This window comes from Lactuca serriola, chromosome 2, assembly GCF_051521515.1.
Source record: "Lactuca serriola cultivar US96UC23 chromosome 2, Lser_US96UC23_V15, whole genome shotgun sequence".
NCBI classification, from domain to species: Eukaryota; Viridiplantae; Streptophyta; class Magnoliopsida; order Asterales; family Asteraceae; genus Lactuca; species Lactuca serriola.
In genome coordinates this window covers 221870372-221886068 of record NC_136409.1, presented here as the reverse complement: position 1 = coordinate 221886068, position 15697 = coordinate 221870372, and the positions used below count along the sequence as shown (strand labels likewise).

Genomic DNA, 15697 nt, shown 5'->3' with positions numbered 1-15697 from the left:
ATTATTTAATTACTCTTCTTAAAACGGGGTGTTACACTTATCTACCCACACCCAAGCCTACCCCCACAAACATACATCTACCCAACCCCCCCCCCCCCCCCCACACACACACAACCACAAATACACACACCCACACCTACAAACACACTCCTACCCCTACACCCCCTCCCCCCCCCCAAATAAATAGACATCCACCCTCAACCACACCCACACCCCACAAACACACACACACATACACACCCATAAATACACACCCACCCCAACCCCCACTCACACCTGCACCCCTACAAACACACACACACAAACACCCACCCACACCCCCACAAACAAACATACCTACCCCCACAAATACACACTCACCCCAACCCCAACCTGCACTCACACCTACACCCCCACAAACACACATACACACACACATATAAACACACCCACACCCACCCTTATAAACACACACACCAAATATCACTACCACAATCAGCAACCTACCATCACCATCACCGCCTCCACTACCTCATCACCAGCATCACCATCGCCGCCGCCATCTCCACCACCACCAACACCGTCGCCATCATCAACACCGCTGCTACCCCCAGCCGTTGCCCCCACCCTACCTACCACCACTACCGTTTTCCAGAAAATAAAAACCAATAGAAATATACACATATAAATGTATTTTCTAATTTTCTAAAACTGAAAATAAAAAATGAATAAATTTTAATTAAACACGTTTTCTAAATTTTCCAATGAAAACTAAGAATGAAAAGCGAAAACTGAAAAAGAAAATTAAAAAACGGAAAATGAAAATTGTTTTTCCGTAACTAAACGCAACCTTAATTTTTGGTTATTTTTTACAAAGTAATAAAATAATGGCCATATTTATAATTTCTTTGTTATTCGGTTATTCAGTTGAATGTGTATTAATTATTAAATATATTTCAATATGGAAATACTCCGTAATTGATTTTTTAAAATAAAGAATAATCTTTAGAAATGGTTTTATAGATGACCAAAATATTGTGAGGGATAACCATTAACCGATACAAGTTTTTATGGAATAAAAAATAAATCAATGAATCGTGATTATATATTGTAAATGTGAGATGGACAATGCTAATCATGTGATAATTATTGTTATTTGGTTTCTTGCTTGGTCTTTTTTAGTTCAATGGATAATATAATTGGTTTCTTTATAATAAATATAAATAATGATAATGATAAATATGTCAATTCTTACTTTTTAATACATGCTAACTCTTACCTTTTTAAAATATGCTAGTTCGATACTTCGATATCATAGGCATTAAAAGGATTACGGGGAAATAAACATATATGGAAATTTATGTGTTGCAAAATAAAAGGAGTAGAAAATAAAATTAAAGTAGCGGCTGCCATGTCTAAGGTTAATAAAAAAAATCTTTTAGAATAAAAAAAAAGTAAATAATTATTCAAATAGGTAGATCTAGAAAATGTGCCGTGTTATGATATCTCAGAACATTAAACAGGTTGAGAGATCTTGACTTAATCTGATTCGTTTAATTATTATATTGTATCGTGTCAACACGTTTATTTTCATGTTGAGTCGGTACGGGTTGCAAGTTAAGATTTAGGTGTCATTTGTTTTTTCGAAGCGAAAATGTCTGAAGTTTACATACCACCTTTACAACCCTCTGTAGCAGAAGAGGGAGGCCAAACAACTGTAACATGTAATAAAAAGTTTGTTTGTTTTTTTTAACCTCTGCAGCATGTTGCAATAAGTTATAGTAACGCACAACAATTTTTAAGTCAAAAGTCCTCTGAAAAACAAACAGTTGTGAATGGCCAAGTGTTGCGCGTGTGCTGCGCGGCGCAACAATAAGTTGTCAGAAGTGTTTTTTTTCTTTTATTTAACAAACAACACCTTAGACCTTGTAAATGTGTTGTGTAATGTTGGTTTTAAACACTGAAGTGTTGAAAGAGTGGAATTTGGAGAGATGGAAAGACAAAATTCATAGTTAGTTTTGAGGGGAAAATGAAAAAAATAAGGCTGCTTGGTATGGGTACCAACGCCATGGAGGAGGTTGAGGTGGCACATCCTCCATGTCGTAGCTACGCAGATGAACACGACCTTCTTATACGGGGCATTAACTGATGTGGAAAAAGTTAACACAAAGGAATGCCCAGTGGAGGACCAAAACTAGGGATGTCAACGGGGGCAAACGGGAGCGGGAATAGGTGCCCCCGCCCCCGCCCCCGAAATCAATTGTTACCCCCGCTCCCCCTCCCGCCCCCGGTTCCCCCGTTTACATAGCCCCCGGTCCCACCCCCGGTTACCTCCGTCGCCCCCGGTCCCGCCCCCGTTCCCCCGGTTCCCCGACTTAAAATTGGTTTTTTTTTTGCTAAAAAACTGTTTTATTTTTGGCAAAAATACTATTTTTAATAAATTTAAAAGCCTAAAACCTAATCTTTTAGAAACTAAAAATATTAAAAATCCAACAATTCCATCAATCGTACAATCTTACAAAAATAAATCCAACAATCTTACGAATACAAATCTAACATTACAAATGCAAAATACGACAAATCCAAAATGACAAATATAAAACACAATTCACTACATCTTCATTATCCGTTAATTTCCTTCAACTCTTCATTCACTGACATTCGAATATCCTCCCTAAATAAATAACAAAAATAATAATAAAATAAATTATTATATTAGTTTATTCAATAGAAAACGACAAATTGAACAATCTTACCTCAAGTCCCTCATCGTCTTCATCGGAATGTACATCATCACCATCAATAACATAACCTAAGAAAGAAAAAATAAATAAAGGTAATAAGCATAATATATTAAAATGAATTAGAAAACAATGGTTCAAGCAAATTCATACATACCTTTTTTACCCGCCCATAGCCAATTTTGAGTGCATATGATAGCTTCAATTGTTGACGGAAGAAGTCTACTCCTATGTGGACTAACGATTCTACCACTTGTAGAAAAAGAAGACTCTGAAGCAACAGTGGAGATAGGAATGGCTAATATGTCTTTTGCAATCAAACACAATGTAGGATACTTAATCCCATTTAACTTCCACCAACCTAACAAATCAAACTCATGAATCCGGGGTAAAGTGTCTTCCTCTAAGTACCTTTCTAATTCATTTTTCACAAAAACTTCACTAGTAGCAGAATTCCATGAAAAGAAAGCATCTAATGAGTCCATGTCACTTGCGAAAGCTGCATCTCGACTAGAAGTGGGCTTAGTAGTAATATCATCATTACTTGCTTGACTCATAACACGTGACTTATATCGCAAATATATATCTTCACAAATTTGACGCACTTTCTGAATTTCATCTTTTGCATTATCTACTCCATAGATAATAGGAAAAAAAAATACTCTAAGAGCTTCATCTTAAACCTTGGATCCAATATTGTCGCCATAGCCAACACCCCATGACTTTCTTTCCAATACTCGTCAAACTTTGTAATCATATTTTCGGACATTTCGCTTATTTCAATGAAACTAGATGTATCCCATTTCTTTAGAGCAATCTTTATTTCACATATTTTGGGGAAAAAAATGTTGGTTGTTGGATATTTTGTTCCCGAAAATAATTCAGTGACATTATAAAAGATTTTTAGTCTATCACAAAGCTCACTTGCCAAAGCCCACTCTTTCTCATCAGGTGCATTCTTATATTGGGGCTCACGTTGTTGTAACCGATAAAACACCTTCTTGTATTTCAAAGTCGTGGAAAGCATTAAATACGTAGAATTCCATCGTGTTTTACAATCAACAACTAGGTTTTTTTCACAAGAAACATTCTCGCACTTTGCATTTTTTTGAAATGTATCATGTCTTTTTGGTGTAGCTGTCCAAAAACTACAGCTGTTACGCACTTTCTCAATCCCATGTCCAAAAACATCCAACCCACTCCTCACAATTAAATTCAAAATATGCGCAGCACATCGCATATGAAACAAGCTTCTACCCAAAATCAAGCTATCAAAAGGTAGTTTGTCTACCATCAAATCTATCATGCAATTATTTGTTGAACAATTATCAACGGTTAAAGTTGATAATTTTTTATCAATGTTCCAGTCCAACAAACTATTCATCAACACATTAGTTAGTTTCTCAGCAGTATGGGGGCATGGCACATATATAAACCTACCAGTTAACAAAATAAATTCAATTTAATTAAAGAATGCATACTGATTGATTAAAGAAATCAATATAAATTAAGTATTACCTCAAAAGACGACTTTGTAATTGCCAAGAATCATCAATGAAATGGGCTGTCACTGTCATGTATCCTTTTTTTTGGTAGTTGGCAGTCCACATGTCGGTAGTTATTGCAATCCTACCTTGAATACTCTCTAAAAAATGCATCATCCTTGTCTTTTCCTCCCCGTACAACTTCATGACATCAGATCTAGCTGTGTTTCTACAAATAGGCCTAAAAAGTGGTTGAAGTCCCTGTCAAAAATCTCTAAAGCCTTCGTGTTCAACAATTCTAAGTGGGTAATCATGTTTTGTGATCATTTTAGCAAGATCGGTTCGCGAATCGTCATAATTAAACCGATGTGTTGCTAAAATTGATCCCCCACTTTCATCCGTCTTAGATCTTTTTCCGGTTAACTGACTCTGAAAATCATCAATTTTCTTTTGCCCAATTCGTATTTTGCATGACTTATGGTGAGAATGCATCCCTTTGGTTCCATTTTTGGTTGTATAAGTAATTTCCTTTCTACAATACTTACAAACAGCCTTTTTGGTTCCATTAACTTCTTCGTAAGTGAAATGACGCCACATTGGAGATGTGAATTTAATTTGTTTCTCGTTACAGTTAACTGCAGAATTGGCAGTATCATTAACCGTGTTTGAATCATTGGGTTGATTCGGTTCTGCTGAAGACATGATTACAAAAATCTGAAAATAATTTACACAAACAATCGGTGAGAAATCGGTGGAGTTATGCACTTCATATTACTATATAAATAAACTCCATTGCATTTGATCTCAAAAAGTCAAAACAAGGTTCATAAACAGAAACACAAACAGAAGGAAATATGTTTCCAAACATGTTATGTAGAGCATGCAAATCTCATCATAATCACAGGTTTCAGCCCTTAAGGTAGTGGTTTAATCTGGATTAAACCAACAGTGCAAGCATATTTTTTCTGCCCTAAGCCCTAAGGTTCAGATACTGCATACAATCATACAGGTTTTTGAACTTGAGATTGAGAAACCGGAATACATGAGATTGAGAAACGGGAATGCAGAAGTTGAGACATTTGTGAGTTATTTATCAAATTGAGAAACGGGAATGTAGAACTGGAATGCAAAAGGGTAAACATTACCGCTGCCTCGTTCGCTGCCTAAGAGTCGGGAAGAAAGGACACTGGCTGGACACGCTACCTTGTTCGCTAATCGCTGCGACGCTGCCTCGTCTTCAGTCTTCCGATTTCAATTCCTCATTCGTCGGTCGGAACTTGGATTGTCGCTCTCGGTCGGAACTTGGATTATCGCTCATGGTCGGAACTCGGACACAGCTTCAAGCCTTCCTTCTTCATCTTCAGACTTCATCACTTCAATTCTTCATTCGTATAAGGAGAAATCATCTAATCGAGTTATGGAGTAATTCTGTAATTGAGTATTGTGTTGTGTATTGACGGAAATTGGAACTTGGAACACAGAAAAGTTGAAGCCGTGTCAAGGGGTCTGCGTAGGGATGACCGTCTGCGCCTCTGCGGTCAAGTACTCAAGCCCTAATTGCCAAAATTTCTTATTTTAAATTAAATATATATTTTTTTATTTAAATATAAACGGGGCTCCCGCGGGAGTACGGGACGGTAATACTCACTCCCGCTCCCGGTCCCGAAAATAAACGGGAGTTAATATCGCCCCCGGTCCCGCTCCCGCTCCCTAATTTTTTTAAAAATTAGTCCCGTACGGTATCGGGGTCCCACGGGGATTTATTACATCCCTAACCAAAACTGAACCAAAGAGGCCATGTGACCAACATATTTTTTCATTTAATTTCATTAAATTTGTTTTTATGTACATTTAATCTTTTTTTTTTAAAAAAAATAATAAAGTCGTGTGGTGGATATTTTCTAGCAAATATGGTATCATGTGGAGAGTGACATGACATATGAGGTAACAAAAAAAATGGTATGGAGAGTGTGACTAAGGGCATCCACAATGCATTGAACTCCATAAAGTTCAATGGATTGTCACATCATCTTTCGACAATCTATACAACTCTATTATTTTTTTCCTACAATGAATTGAACTCTACAAAGTTCAATAGAATGTTACAAAATGTAATTTATAATAAATATTTAAGAATTTAAAACTTTTCTTTTCCCAATTGAAGAGTCCAATGACCATTGAACTCCAAACTCATTAAATGTCAAGGTGACATCTCACAATGATAGAATTTCATCCATTGAATGACATATAAACTTGTCACCTCATTCAATTCTTCCATTGAACTCACCATTATGGATACTCTAATACACAACAACAACAACAGTTAGGGGGGCAAAGGGGGAGGAGAAGGGTGTGATTGAGTGGGACCAAGGTTGTAAAAATCGATCGGCGGTAGTTCAACGATCGATTGGTGTTAAGGGATTAATCGAGGACCATAGATTATTAATAAAATATTAAAATTAATCAAATATTAATATATCTTAAGAAAAACAAGTACTTCAAAATTAGAAAATAAGAAAATTTGTAATTAGAAAATTTAAAATTTTGAAAATACGAAAATATGAACATTTTTGGTATAATATTTGAAATCTTGAAAATTTGAAAATCTTGGAGTTAAAAAAGAAAAGGTTGATTTTTTGAATTTTGAATTTTTCTTTTTGACATTTTTTCGATTTTTTTGACTTTTGTTGACCGATTAATCCCGCCAAACCCAGTTAATCCTAAATTTCCGATTAATATCCTAATCTTCGACGGTTGGAGAATGTCAAACGATTAATCCACGATTAATCGTATATTAATCCCGATTTCTGCAACCATGAGTGGGACTACGAAATATAGGAAAGAAAGGGAAAAATGGAAGAAAAAAATCGATGTAGGTGACTAAGTCATTTCCATATTACAAAACAACTCAATGTAAACTTTTTTTTTATTATATTAAGTTTTGGTTTTGGCCTATCTAATTTATTTAAAGAATTTTAAAAAACTTTCATATAAATAGGTGTGTCATTTTCAAGTTGAAATTCGCAATCTGTAATTTATTAGTTTAACTTTTGTATCGTAATAACACATCTAATTAAACGGATTGAAGTCTCCTACTCAAACTCGTTTATTACGTGTGGTGGGGTCGGTATCAAATAAATGTACGGTGTTATTTTTTGCGTAATTTGTCAGCCATTCTATTCCGGAATGAAAAGAAAAGAGCCAGACATTAACGAATCAAAATCGCATTCCTTCATGTATGATTTATTCCTTTCTTTCATGTATGATTTATTCCTTTCTTTTTAAAGAGTAACCATCTTTTATTTATTCCTTGGCAAAGATAATGAAGGAATAGCATTCCTTCGTTATCGAATAAGAGTAACCATGTTTTTATTTATTCTTGGGAACGACTAACGAGGTATTACCGCCTACCCAACGCTCATTTAAAGTTATTATTTATTATTATTTATTTTTTTGACAACAACATGAACATGAACATGCATTTTATAGTTGACCCAAATTTTTCGGCATCGTATTCGTCTCTCCCAGAACGCAGCACAGACTGCTGAAGCATCCTTTTATGTTAAACCTCTTTCGAACCTATATAAACCGCAGAACCCTGATTTCCGTTCGCAATTTCTACAATTCAATCATCGACCCTATCTTCTCTGTATTTTCCCCCAAAATGAACCCCGACGACTCCCCAGAACCCGAGTTCGACCCGCGTGTGCCGTCCGTCCCCGTCTCCTACCCAATCAAAACCTTAGAAGACTTGAAACTTCGTACATACTTCGATTCTTTCCATTTCCAGTTCAATAAAGCTTCTGTCCCTTTACGTCGCAGTGGTGTTGATGGTGTTTCGTTGCCGAATCGCCCGAGGATTATGGTGTGCCATGATATGGCAGGAGGGTACACCGATGATAAGTGGGTTCAAGGAGGGAGTAATGCTGATGCCTATTCAATATGGCATTGGTATTTGATGGATGTGTTCATCTATTTTTCGCATAGTTTGGTTACTTTGCCGCCTCCTGGTTGGGTTAATGCTGCTCATAAACATGGAGTCAAGGTATGTATCATGCGTTGACTTTTTACATAATCTGAATAACTTAATCGTTTGAAACAGTTTTCTGGTCTCTGATCATGGAGATGTGAGATCATTTCAAAATTTTGAAATTTATCAATCATTCATAACAAGAGCTGAAGTAAAATCAATCAGAAATCTAGGAGGAAAACCATTAAACAAAATTATTCTGGAATTTCTGAATATTCAACCTTTTTTATATTTTTGGCCGAAGCTTTCTTTTGTGATCTCAATGGTGATCTTATCCTCACTGGGTTCTAATTCCTTCATATGTAAGATTAGAGTCCTAAATCTGGAACAGTTTCTAATTGTTTACAGAACTACAGGTCCTGGGAACTTTTATAGTAGAGTGGGATGAAGGAAAACTGATAGCAGATCAGTTCCTGGCATCAACTACAGTTGCTGACATGTATGCTGAGCGATTATCTGAGCTTGCTGTTGCATTGGGCTTCGATGGATGGCTGGTAAGTAACATCATATTCATAATCATATATCAGATAACTTTTCATAATCATATGATGATTTGTTGATCCTGTTTTCACAGATAAATATGGAGGTCAGTTTGGATATTGAAAAGATCCCCATTATGAAAGAATTTGTCAGCCATTTAACCCAGGTTATGCATTCTTCAGTGCCTGGATCTTTAGTAATCTGGTAGGTGTTTCCAGTATTACAATTGTTTTTTTCAAATTGGATACTCTGTTGTCTTTTAAGCTGAAACATGTGCTATATGGCTATATGTGTTATGTAGGTATGACAGTGTTACAACTGAGGGTCAACTTAATTGGCAAAATCAATTGAATAACTACAACAAGCCATTTTTTGATATATGTGATGGCATATTCACAAACTATTCCTGGACGGTATTTCTATCATTATCTTCCTTTTTTATTAATTATTTTGTTTAAATGTTCTACCTTTTTTTTTTTTTTTTTTTTTTTTTTAAGGATGTTATGATATGTACAATGTAGGAAGATTATCCAAAGTTGTCAGCTGCTGTTGCTGGTGATAGAAAGTTTGATGTGTACATGGGAATCGATGTTTTTGGTAGAGGCACTTATGGTGGTGGACAATGGACAGTATGTAGCTTATTTAATTTTCAAGATCCATATTTTATTTTTCTTTTTTTTATTAATTTCATTTTTGTAATTGCCATTATGTTTTGCATTATAGGCAAATGTGGCACTTGATGTAATAAAGAAAGATGATGTGTCAGCAGCCATATTTGCTCCTGGATGGGTTTACGAGACTAAACAACCCCCCGATTTTCAAACTGCTCAAAATCGGTATTACATTTCTCTTTTTATTATTATTATTATTACCTTTTAGCTCTTATTTAATTTGTGGTTACTTATATACTATAATGTATTTTAGGTGGTGGAGTCTTGTTGAAAAATCATGGGGAATAACACAAAGTTATCCTAAAGTTCTTCCATTCTACTCAAACTTTGATCGGGTACATAATAAGCATAGTTTCAATCCTTCACTCATGATAACAACATACTAATTATTTGTTTACTGATAATAACATAACAGGGTAATAGTTACCATTTCTCTATTGATGGAAAATCAGTTTCAGATGCTCCATGGAACAATCTTTCTAATCAAAGCTTTCAGGTAACATATTTTTGTTATTACTTTTATCCTCATCATCACATCTTACAATATGATATCTTTTTTTTTTAAATGTCATTTTTGTGTTTTGACAGCCTGTTCTTGAGTTTTCTGGAGATACCACAACTGAAACAATTCAAGCATCCGTTGAGTAAGTTAACAAATATATAAAAATTCTAAACCTTTTTTTTTTTTTTCTGGTAATGACAATTTAATGATTTATACTTTTTCATTTTAGTTTGAAGGAAGCATCTTATAGTGGAGGAGGGAACATTACATTCAAAGGAGCCCTTGAAGATGGTGCTTATTTGAAAAAAAGAATCTTTCAAGGAGAACTTCATATGGGGGATTCACCAGTCTACTTTACATACTCTGTAAAATCAGATGAGAGCTCTATGATTGGTCTTTCTCTTGAGTTTACAAACACCATTAACATGGAAAACAAAACATCAATTCTTCTTGCATCATCTGGAGATGCATTACTCACCATGAACCAGTTTTCAAGCAAATTCGACAGTGTGATAATGCCACGTCATGTGAAGAAAACATCATCGAGATGGGTGATACAAGAGAGCAGTGTCACAATGGTGGGGTCCACATTAACCAATATCCATGCTGTATGCTATAAAACCCAATCCAAATTAACTTCATCATCGGAATACTATTCCATTCTTGGTCATATTTCCATCAAATCTTCACCACAAAACATGAGTTTCCCACCGGCCTCGGAATGGAATGTCAAAAGTCAAAATGTCAACTGGAAATCTGGTTCGGTTTCTCTCAAGATTCAGTGGACATTGAACAGCGGTGTGTCTCCTGGGTTTTCCAAGTACAATGTTTATGTGGAAAATGAAGAGGGTAAATTGGTAAAATCATCAAACTTTCTTGGAGTGGCGTCAGTGGAAGCTTTTTATATATCTGACCTTTTGGTGCCACCTGGCATTTCAAGTCTTAAGTTTATCATCCAAGCTTGTGGGTCCGGTGGGGCTTCTCAGGAGCTTGTGGATTCTCCCTTTCTTCGGTTGCAAGTTGAAGGTTCGTAGAATACACATAGCTTTTTAATAAAAAGAAGTTAATTCTATAACTGGAATAAGTTATGTAGTTGTTGTAACAGGAAATAGCAATGTACTTTCATACATCTGTGTATTAGTATTATATAGCATCCTACTTTAATCTATTCTAATATATCATTCTACTTTCAACTTTTTTCTTATTAAGGTATTATACTTTGAAAAATCTATTAGTGGGTAGATTTTTCAAATTACAATGCTCTAATAGTACTAAATAAAGATAAAATGGTATGATAAACAAAACAATGAAAGTAGATTGCTAGTTCTTTAACCCTTGAATATATCTTGTATAGAAATAACTGAAAATATGAGAAATCATTATAGAAATTAGAAAGAAGTAGAATATTGGAGTTGGACACCACCTTTTTTGCGACATTAAATGAGAACCAAAAAACTTTTTGGTTGTGTTTTCTATTTGCAGAAGAAACCAAACCCAAAACAGGGTAAAAATGTCTTTTTAAAAGTTTAAAGTTAAAACCAAACCCAACATTTGGAAGCATTACCCCTCGAGCCCACCACACTCAAATGCCTACAAAGATTTACTATTATTTACTTTATTTTTTTGTATCCTTGAAATCAAATTTAGAAAAAAAAATTGACTAATAAAGGTGAATCATGTCTGTTTCCAAATTTATATTTGCTATTCTTGTCAGACTTTTCTTCATTTTTGTCCTCAATAGTAATATATCATCATTACTTGCCTTTCTTTTAGTCATGGCAATATTTGGCTTTGTGATGATTTTGTCACCTTTTGAAGCATTTAAATAGTGGTTAATAAAGTGCACTGAGTAAAAAGTACACGAATCATCCCTGTGGTTTACTCCAATCTATGCATTGTGTCCCTATGTTTTGTAATTCACTCAGACCTTCCATTGTTATTTTGAAAACTGCATGCTTCATCCCTGGCTTTAAATGCCCCACATGCAAGGGCATTTTTGTCATTTACTTTGAAAACCCTCTTAGACAAAGGCACCCTTACCCACACTTCTCTTTGGTTCCTCCATCCTCCTTCACCTCTGTTCTCTGGTTTTCCTTCTAAGAAGGAGAAAAAAATGCAAGAATATGCAATTGTGGAGCAGAAGCAGTGATCCAAACTTCATGGAGCAAGGACAACTCAGGAAGGCGGTGTTTCTATGGTTGTATCAATAAGGTATCATTTTATTGCATCCTTGTGTGAAATTTGTAAAAAACCCTAAAATATGTGAAAATTTCAATTTTCAGGGGCCAAATTGCAAGTTCTTAGGCTGGGTTGATGACCAGATGTGTGGTTGTAAGGAGTCCATCCACAACCACAAGCTTGAAGAAAAAAATCGGAAATTGAAGATTTATCTTGGTTTAAGCTGGATTATGTTTGTGTGCATCCTTGTATACAGATTTTACAGCTTTCAGTAATGTTACTTGGATGAAGAGGGTAAATCAGTAAAATCATCAAACTTTCTTGGAGTGGCGACAATGGAAGCTTTTTATATAGCTGACCTTCTCGTTGCCAGCTGGCATTTCAAGTCTTAAATTTATCATCCAAGCTTGTGGATTCTCCCTTTCTTCGGTTGCATGTTGAAGGTTTGTAGAATATGCTGCCTGCTTTTTTATGTGTTTCTTGTTTTAATAAAAAAAAAAGTTTTATCTATAACTTGTATAAGTTATGTAGTTGTTGTAACAGGAAATAGCAATGTACTTTCATTGATTTGTGTATTATATAGCATCCTACTTTAATCTGTTCTAATATATCATTCTACTTTCAACTGTTTTCTTATTGGGTAGATTTTTCAAATTACAATGCTCTGATATGAATAAATGAAGATAAAATGGTATCATAAACAAAACAATGAAAGTAGATTGCTAGTTCTTTAACCCTTGAATATATCTCGTATACAAAATAACTGAAAATATGAGAAATCATTATAGAAATAAGAAAGAAGTAGAATATTGAAGTTGGGCACACCTTTTTTGCGAGATTAAATGTGGACCAAAAAACCTTTTTGGTTGTGTTTTCTTTTTGCAGAAGAAACCAAACCCAAAACAGGGTAATAATGTCTTTTTAAAACTTTAAAGTTAAAACCAAATACAACATTTGGAAGCATTACCCCTCGAGCCCACCACACTCAAATGCCTACAAAGATTTACTATTATTTACTTTTTTTTTTTTTAATCCTTGAAAACAAATTACAAAAACAAATATTGATTAATGAAGGTGAATCATGTCTTTTTCCAAAATATTAATTTCTATACTGTTGAATTTTCTTCTTCTTTGTCCTCAATAGTAATCTATCATCGTTACATGCCTTTCATTCATGGCAATATGTGGCATGTGAGGATTTTGTCACCACGTAACGACTTGCCTTTCGTTTTCACACATGGCAATATTTGGCTTGTGATGATTTTGTCACCTTTGGAAGCATTTAATTAGTGGTTTCAAATGCAATATTTATTATATGTATATTTTTATCTCCAATGATGATTCTTCTATTAACCTTTTCAATCCCACACCCACTCAGTTTGACTATTTCTGTTTTTATTAGTAAGATTTGACTAGTAAATTCCAAGCATTTGATATGCCTTGGGCGCTGTGAACTTGTGTCCCACATGTTTCATGATGCATTCTTGACCAAAACCTCTCATTTCCCTTCCTTTCCTTGTTTATACCGTTTTGATTTTTTTTTTTTTTTTTTTTTTTTTTTAAATGATTTGGTCATTTAATTAAACTATAGAAATGAGGAATCTTTTAGTAAGTTCACTTGCACTTGTATTCACTGCTTTAATCTTTTTTTCTAATTCATCCAAACACTTGGATTTGTTTGAATAATTGGATAGGTTTTGTCTTCATTTTATATTAAAAAATGTAGACCACAAGTGAAGTCATAGACGTTGTTTTGTTTACATTTGTCATTAACTCATTACTCCACCCACCACCCACTCCACGTGAACCACCTCTCGTGATCACGTTCTAAACATACCTCAAACTTGTACTCTTATGCATCCATACAGTACAAGTCTTTAATGCACGAAATGTCTTGCATGCCTCACTATCTACACTTGTCCCATGATAATAATTAATAAACAAAGTTTAGCCTTCAGTTTACTGTTGTTTTGAAGTTTCTATGATTAGCATTCCACAAAGAAACTAAGTAATTCAAGTCTAAAGATGCGTTTGTTAAGTCCTTTTTAATATATTTCTTATGGATTGAGAAGAACATACTTAACTAGCTATTTGGTTCTAATCAGCAGATCTTGATTATTTGAAATACAGTAAGAATTAAGAGATCAGGACTCATATATATGTATTTTTTACGAAAAAACAACACACTTTCAAATAATTACGTGTTTAACGAAAATCGAGGCGTTGATATTTCTTATTTATTTATTTATTTGTATAGTTTTTAATTGTGCCACATGCTAGAGTTGACTCCATTAAACCTCCCCATGTTTTCAAAAACATTTACCTGCTCTTTACTTGTTATTGTTTGTTTTTTTTTGTCTTGCTCTACTTCTAACTTGTAATAAAAACAAAACCCAAGTGGCTACTACTCTCTTTCACACGTTTACACACCCATGCAAAACACACAAAGAAGGAACTGTTAACTGTAAACACTTTAAAGAAAAGTCAAAGTTAAAGATCTAAAAGATACTTGTATTATAATCAAACCACGTTAAATAATGCTTATCATCATGCCCAAAGAGAAGAAGACTCTCTCTTTAGTGTGTCGTACTGAATTACATTGTTACAAGTAAAGTTCAAGTATTGTTCCTGATGTTGATGATGATGATGATGATGATGATGGTTGATGATGGTATTACTATTATGCATACGTGGGTATGACATGTCATCTGAAGAGACACCATCCTCTGTTAACATATTATTGCTGTATCCAGGATGACCTGGCAAGACACCATTGGCGGATACTGCAGACTCTTGTTGCATTTGAATGCATAGCATATCTGCCTGAGCCATTGCCAGCTGCATTTGCAACTGTGAAACCTGACTCTGTAAGTACGAAATTGCCCCTACACATCCGTAAACAGGATCTCTCATTCTTGCATTTGCTTCATACACCAGGCTGCTTACTGCATCCGCTCTTTGACAAACAGGAAGCTCCTAAATATTTTGTGACAATATTATCAGCTTAGTTTTGTTTAAATATGATTTATATGAAAGTGTATTTAAGGATGTTACATCTGTCTGCCTGTGCCATGACAGATGTAACATCCTTGAGATAAAGATGCTGTGGGGGTGGGGGGTACCTGCAACATCTTGCTAACATTGCTAGCACCGAAGATCTTGTGAACGATTGCAAATTTGTGGGGTTCATCCGATGAAAAATAAGGTGCAAAAATGCAGTCTTTGGCACATCTTCTTCGCAGTAGTTTGCATGAAGCACATGGAGAATTCCCTGGTGCCATTTTCTCTCTGGTTCTTTGTGTGTGTGTGTGTGTGAGAGAGAGAGAGAGAGAGAGAGAGAGAGAGAGAGAGAGAGAATAGAAGAAGAAGAAGCAAGTTTTTGAGAGGATATGTGAAGAATGGAAGTGAAGTCTTTGTGTATTATTTATATTAGCGGCAAGTGTGTGAGTTGTAGCTTGGATGGACGCGTTTACTATTGTAATTACCATAACAACTAATATTTAAATATGATTATTATTAGTATAACGATCTATTAGAAGATTATAGATGTGGGAGACTTTGAGTACGCTTTGGGTGATATTTAACTTATCTTATTTATTTTTTTAAATTATCTAATAAATCTATAATAAATA

General features: G+C 34.9%; 2 protein-coding genes and 1 long non-coding RNA gene across 5 annotated transcripts; 1 reads left to right on the top strand and 2 right to left on the bottom strand.

Moving 5' to 3' along the window:
- Nucleotides 1–2477: 2477 nt before the first annotated feature.
- On the bottom strand, nt 2478–3199 carry LOC145090822 (uncharacterized). The gene is made up of 3 exons (XR_013701772.1): nt 2878–3199; nt 2736–2791; nt 2478–2653 (listed from the first exon to the last, which is right to left on the bottom strand). It is a non-coding gene; the product is annotated as an uncharacterized LOC145090822 (long non-coding RNA).
- A 4266-nt stretch (nt 3200–7465) lies between these two features.
- LOC145088642 (cytosolic endo-beta-N-acetylglucosaminidase 1-like) lies at nt 7466–12671 on the top strand. 3 transcript variants are annotated; one of them, XM_079027020.1, is made up of 13 exons: nt 7466–7601; nt 7694–8249; nt 8591–8728; nt 8809–8918; nt 9016–9127; nt 9236–9343; nt 9438–9550; nt 9639–9720; nt 9801–9881; nt 9974–10029; nt 10117–10913; nt 11989–12098; nt 12170–12671. In XM_079027020.1, exons 2-13 carry the CDS (start codon nt 7764–7766, stop codon nt 12338–12340), a joined length of 2364 nt encoding a protein of 787 aa, XP_078883146.1. In that variant the 5' UTR covers nt 7466–7601; nt 7694–7763; the 3' UTR covers nt 12341–12671. The 3 variants fall into 3 exon arrangements, with proteins under 3 accessions (XP_078883146.1, XP_078883148.1, XP_078883145.1); XM_079027022.1 differs by lacking the exon at nt 7466–7601 and having other exon boundaries at nt 7627–8249; nt 11992–12098; XM_079027019.1 differs by lacking the exon at nt 7466–7601 and having other exon boundaries at nt 7627–8249.
- A 1884-nt stretch (nt 12672–14555) lies between these two features.
- Nucleotides 14556–15472, bottom strand: LOC145088644 (LOB domain-containing protein 12-like). The gene is made up of 2 exons (XM_079027024.1): nt 15188–15472; nt 14556–15041 (listed from the first exon to the last, which is right to left on the bottom strand). Exons 1-2 carry the CDS (start codon nt 15344–15346, stop codon nt 14613–14615), a joined length of 588 nt encoding a protein of 195 aa, XP_078883150.1. The 5' UTR covers nt 15347–15472; the 3' UTR covers nt 14556–14612.
- Nucleotides 15473–15697: the final 225 nt, after the last annotated feature.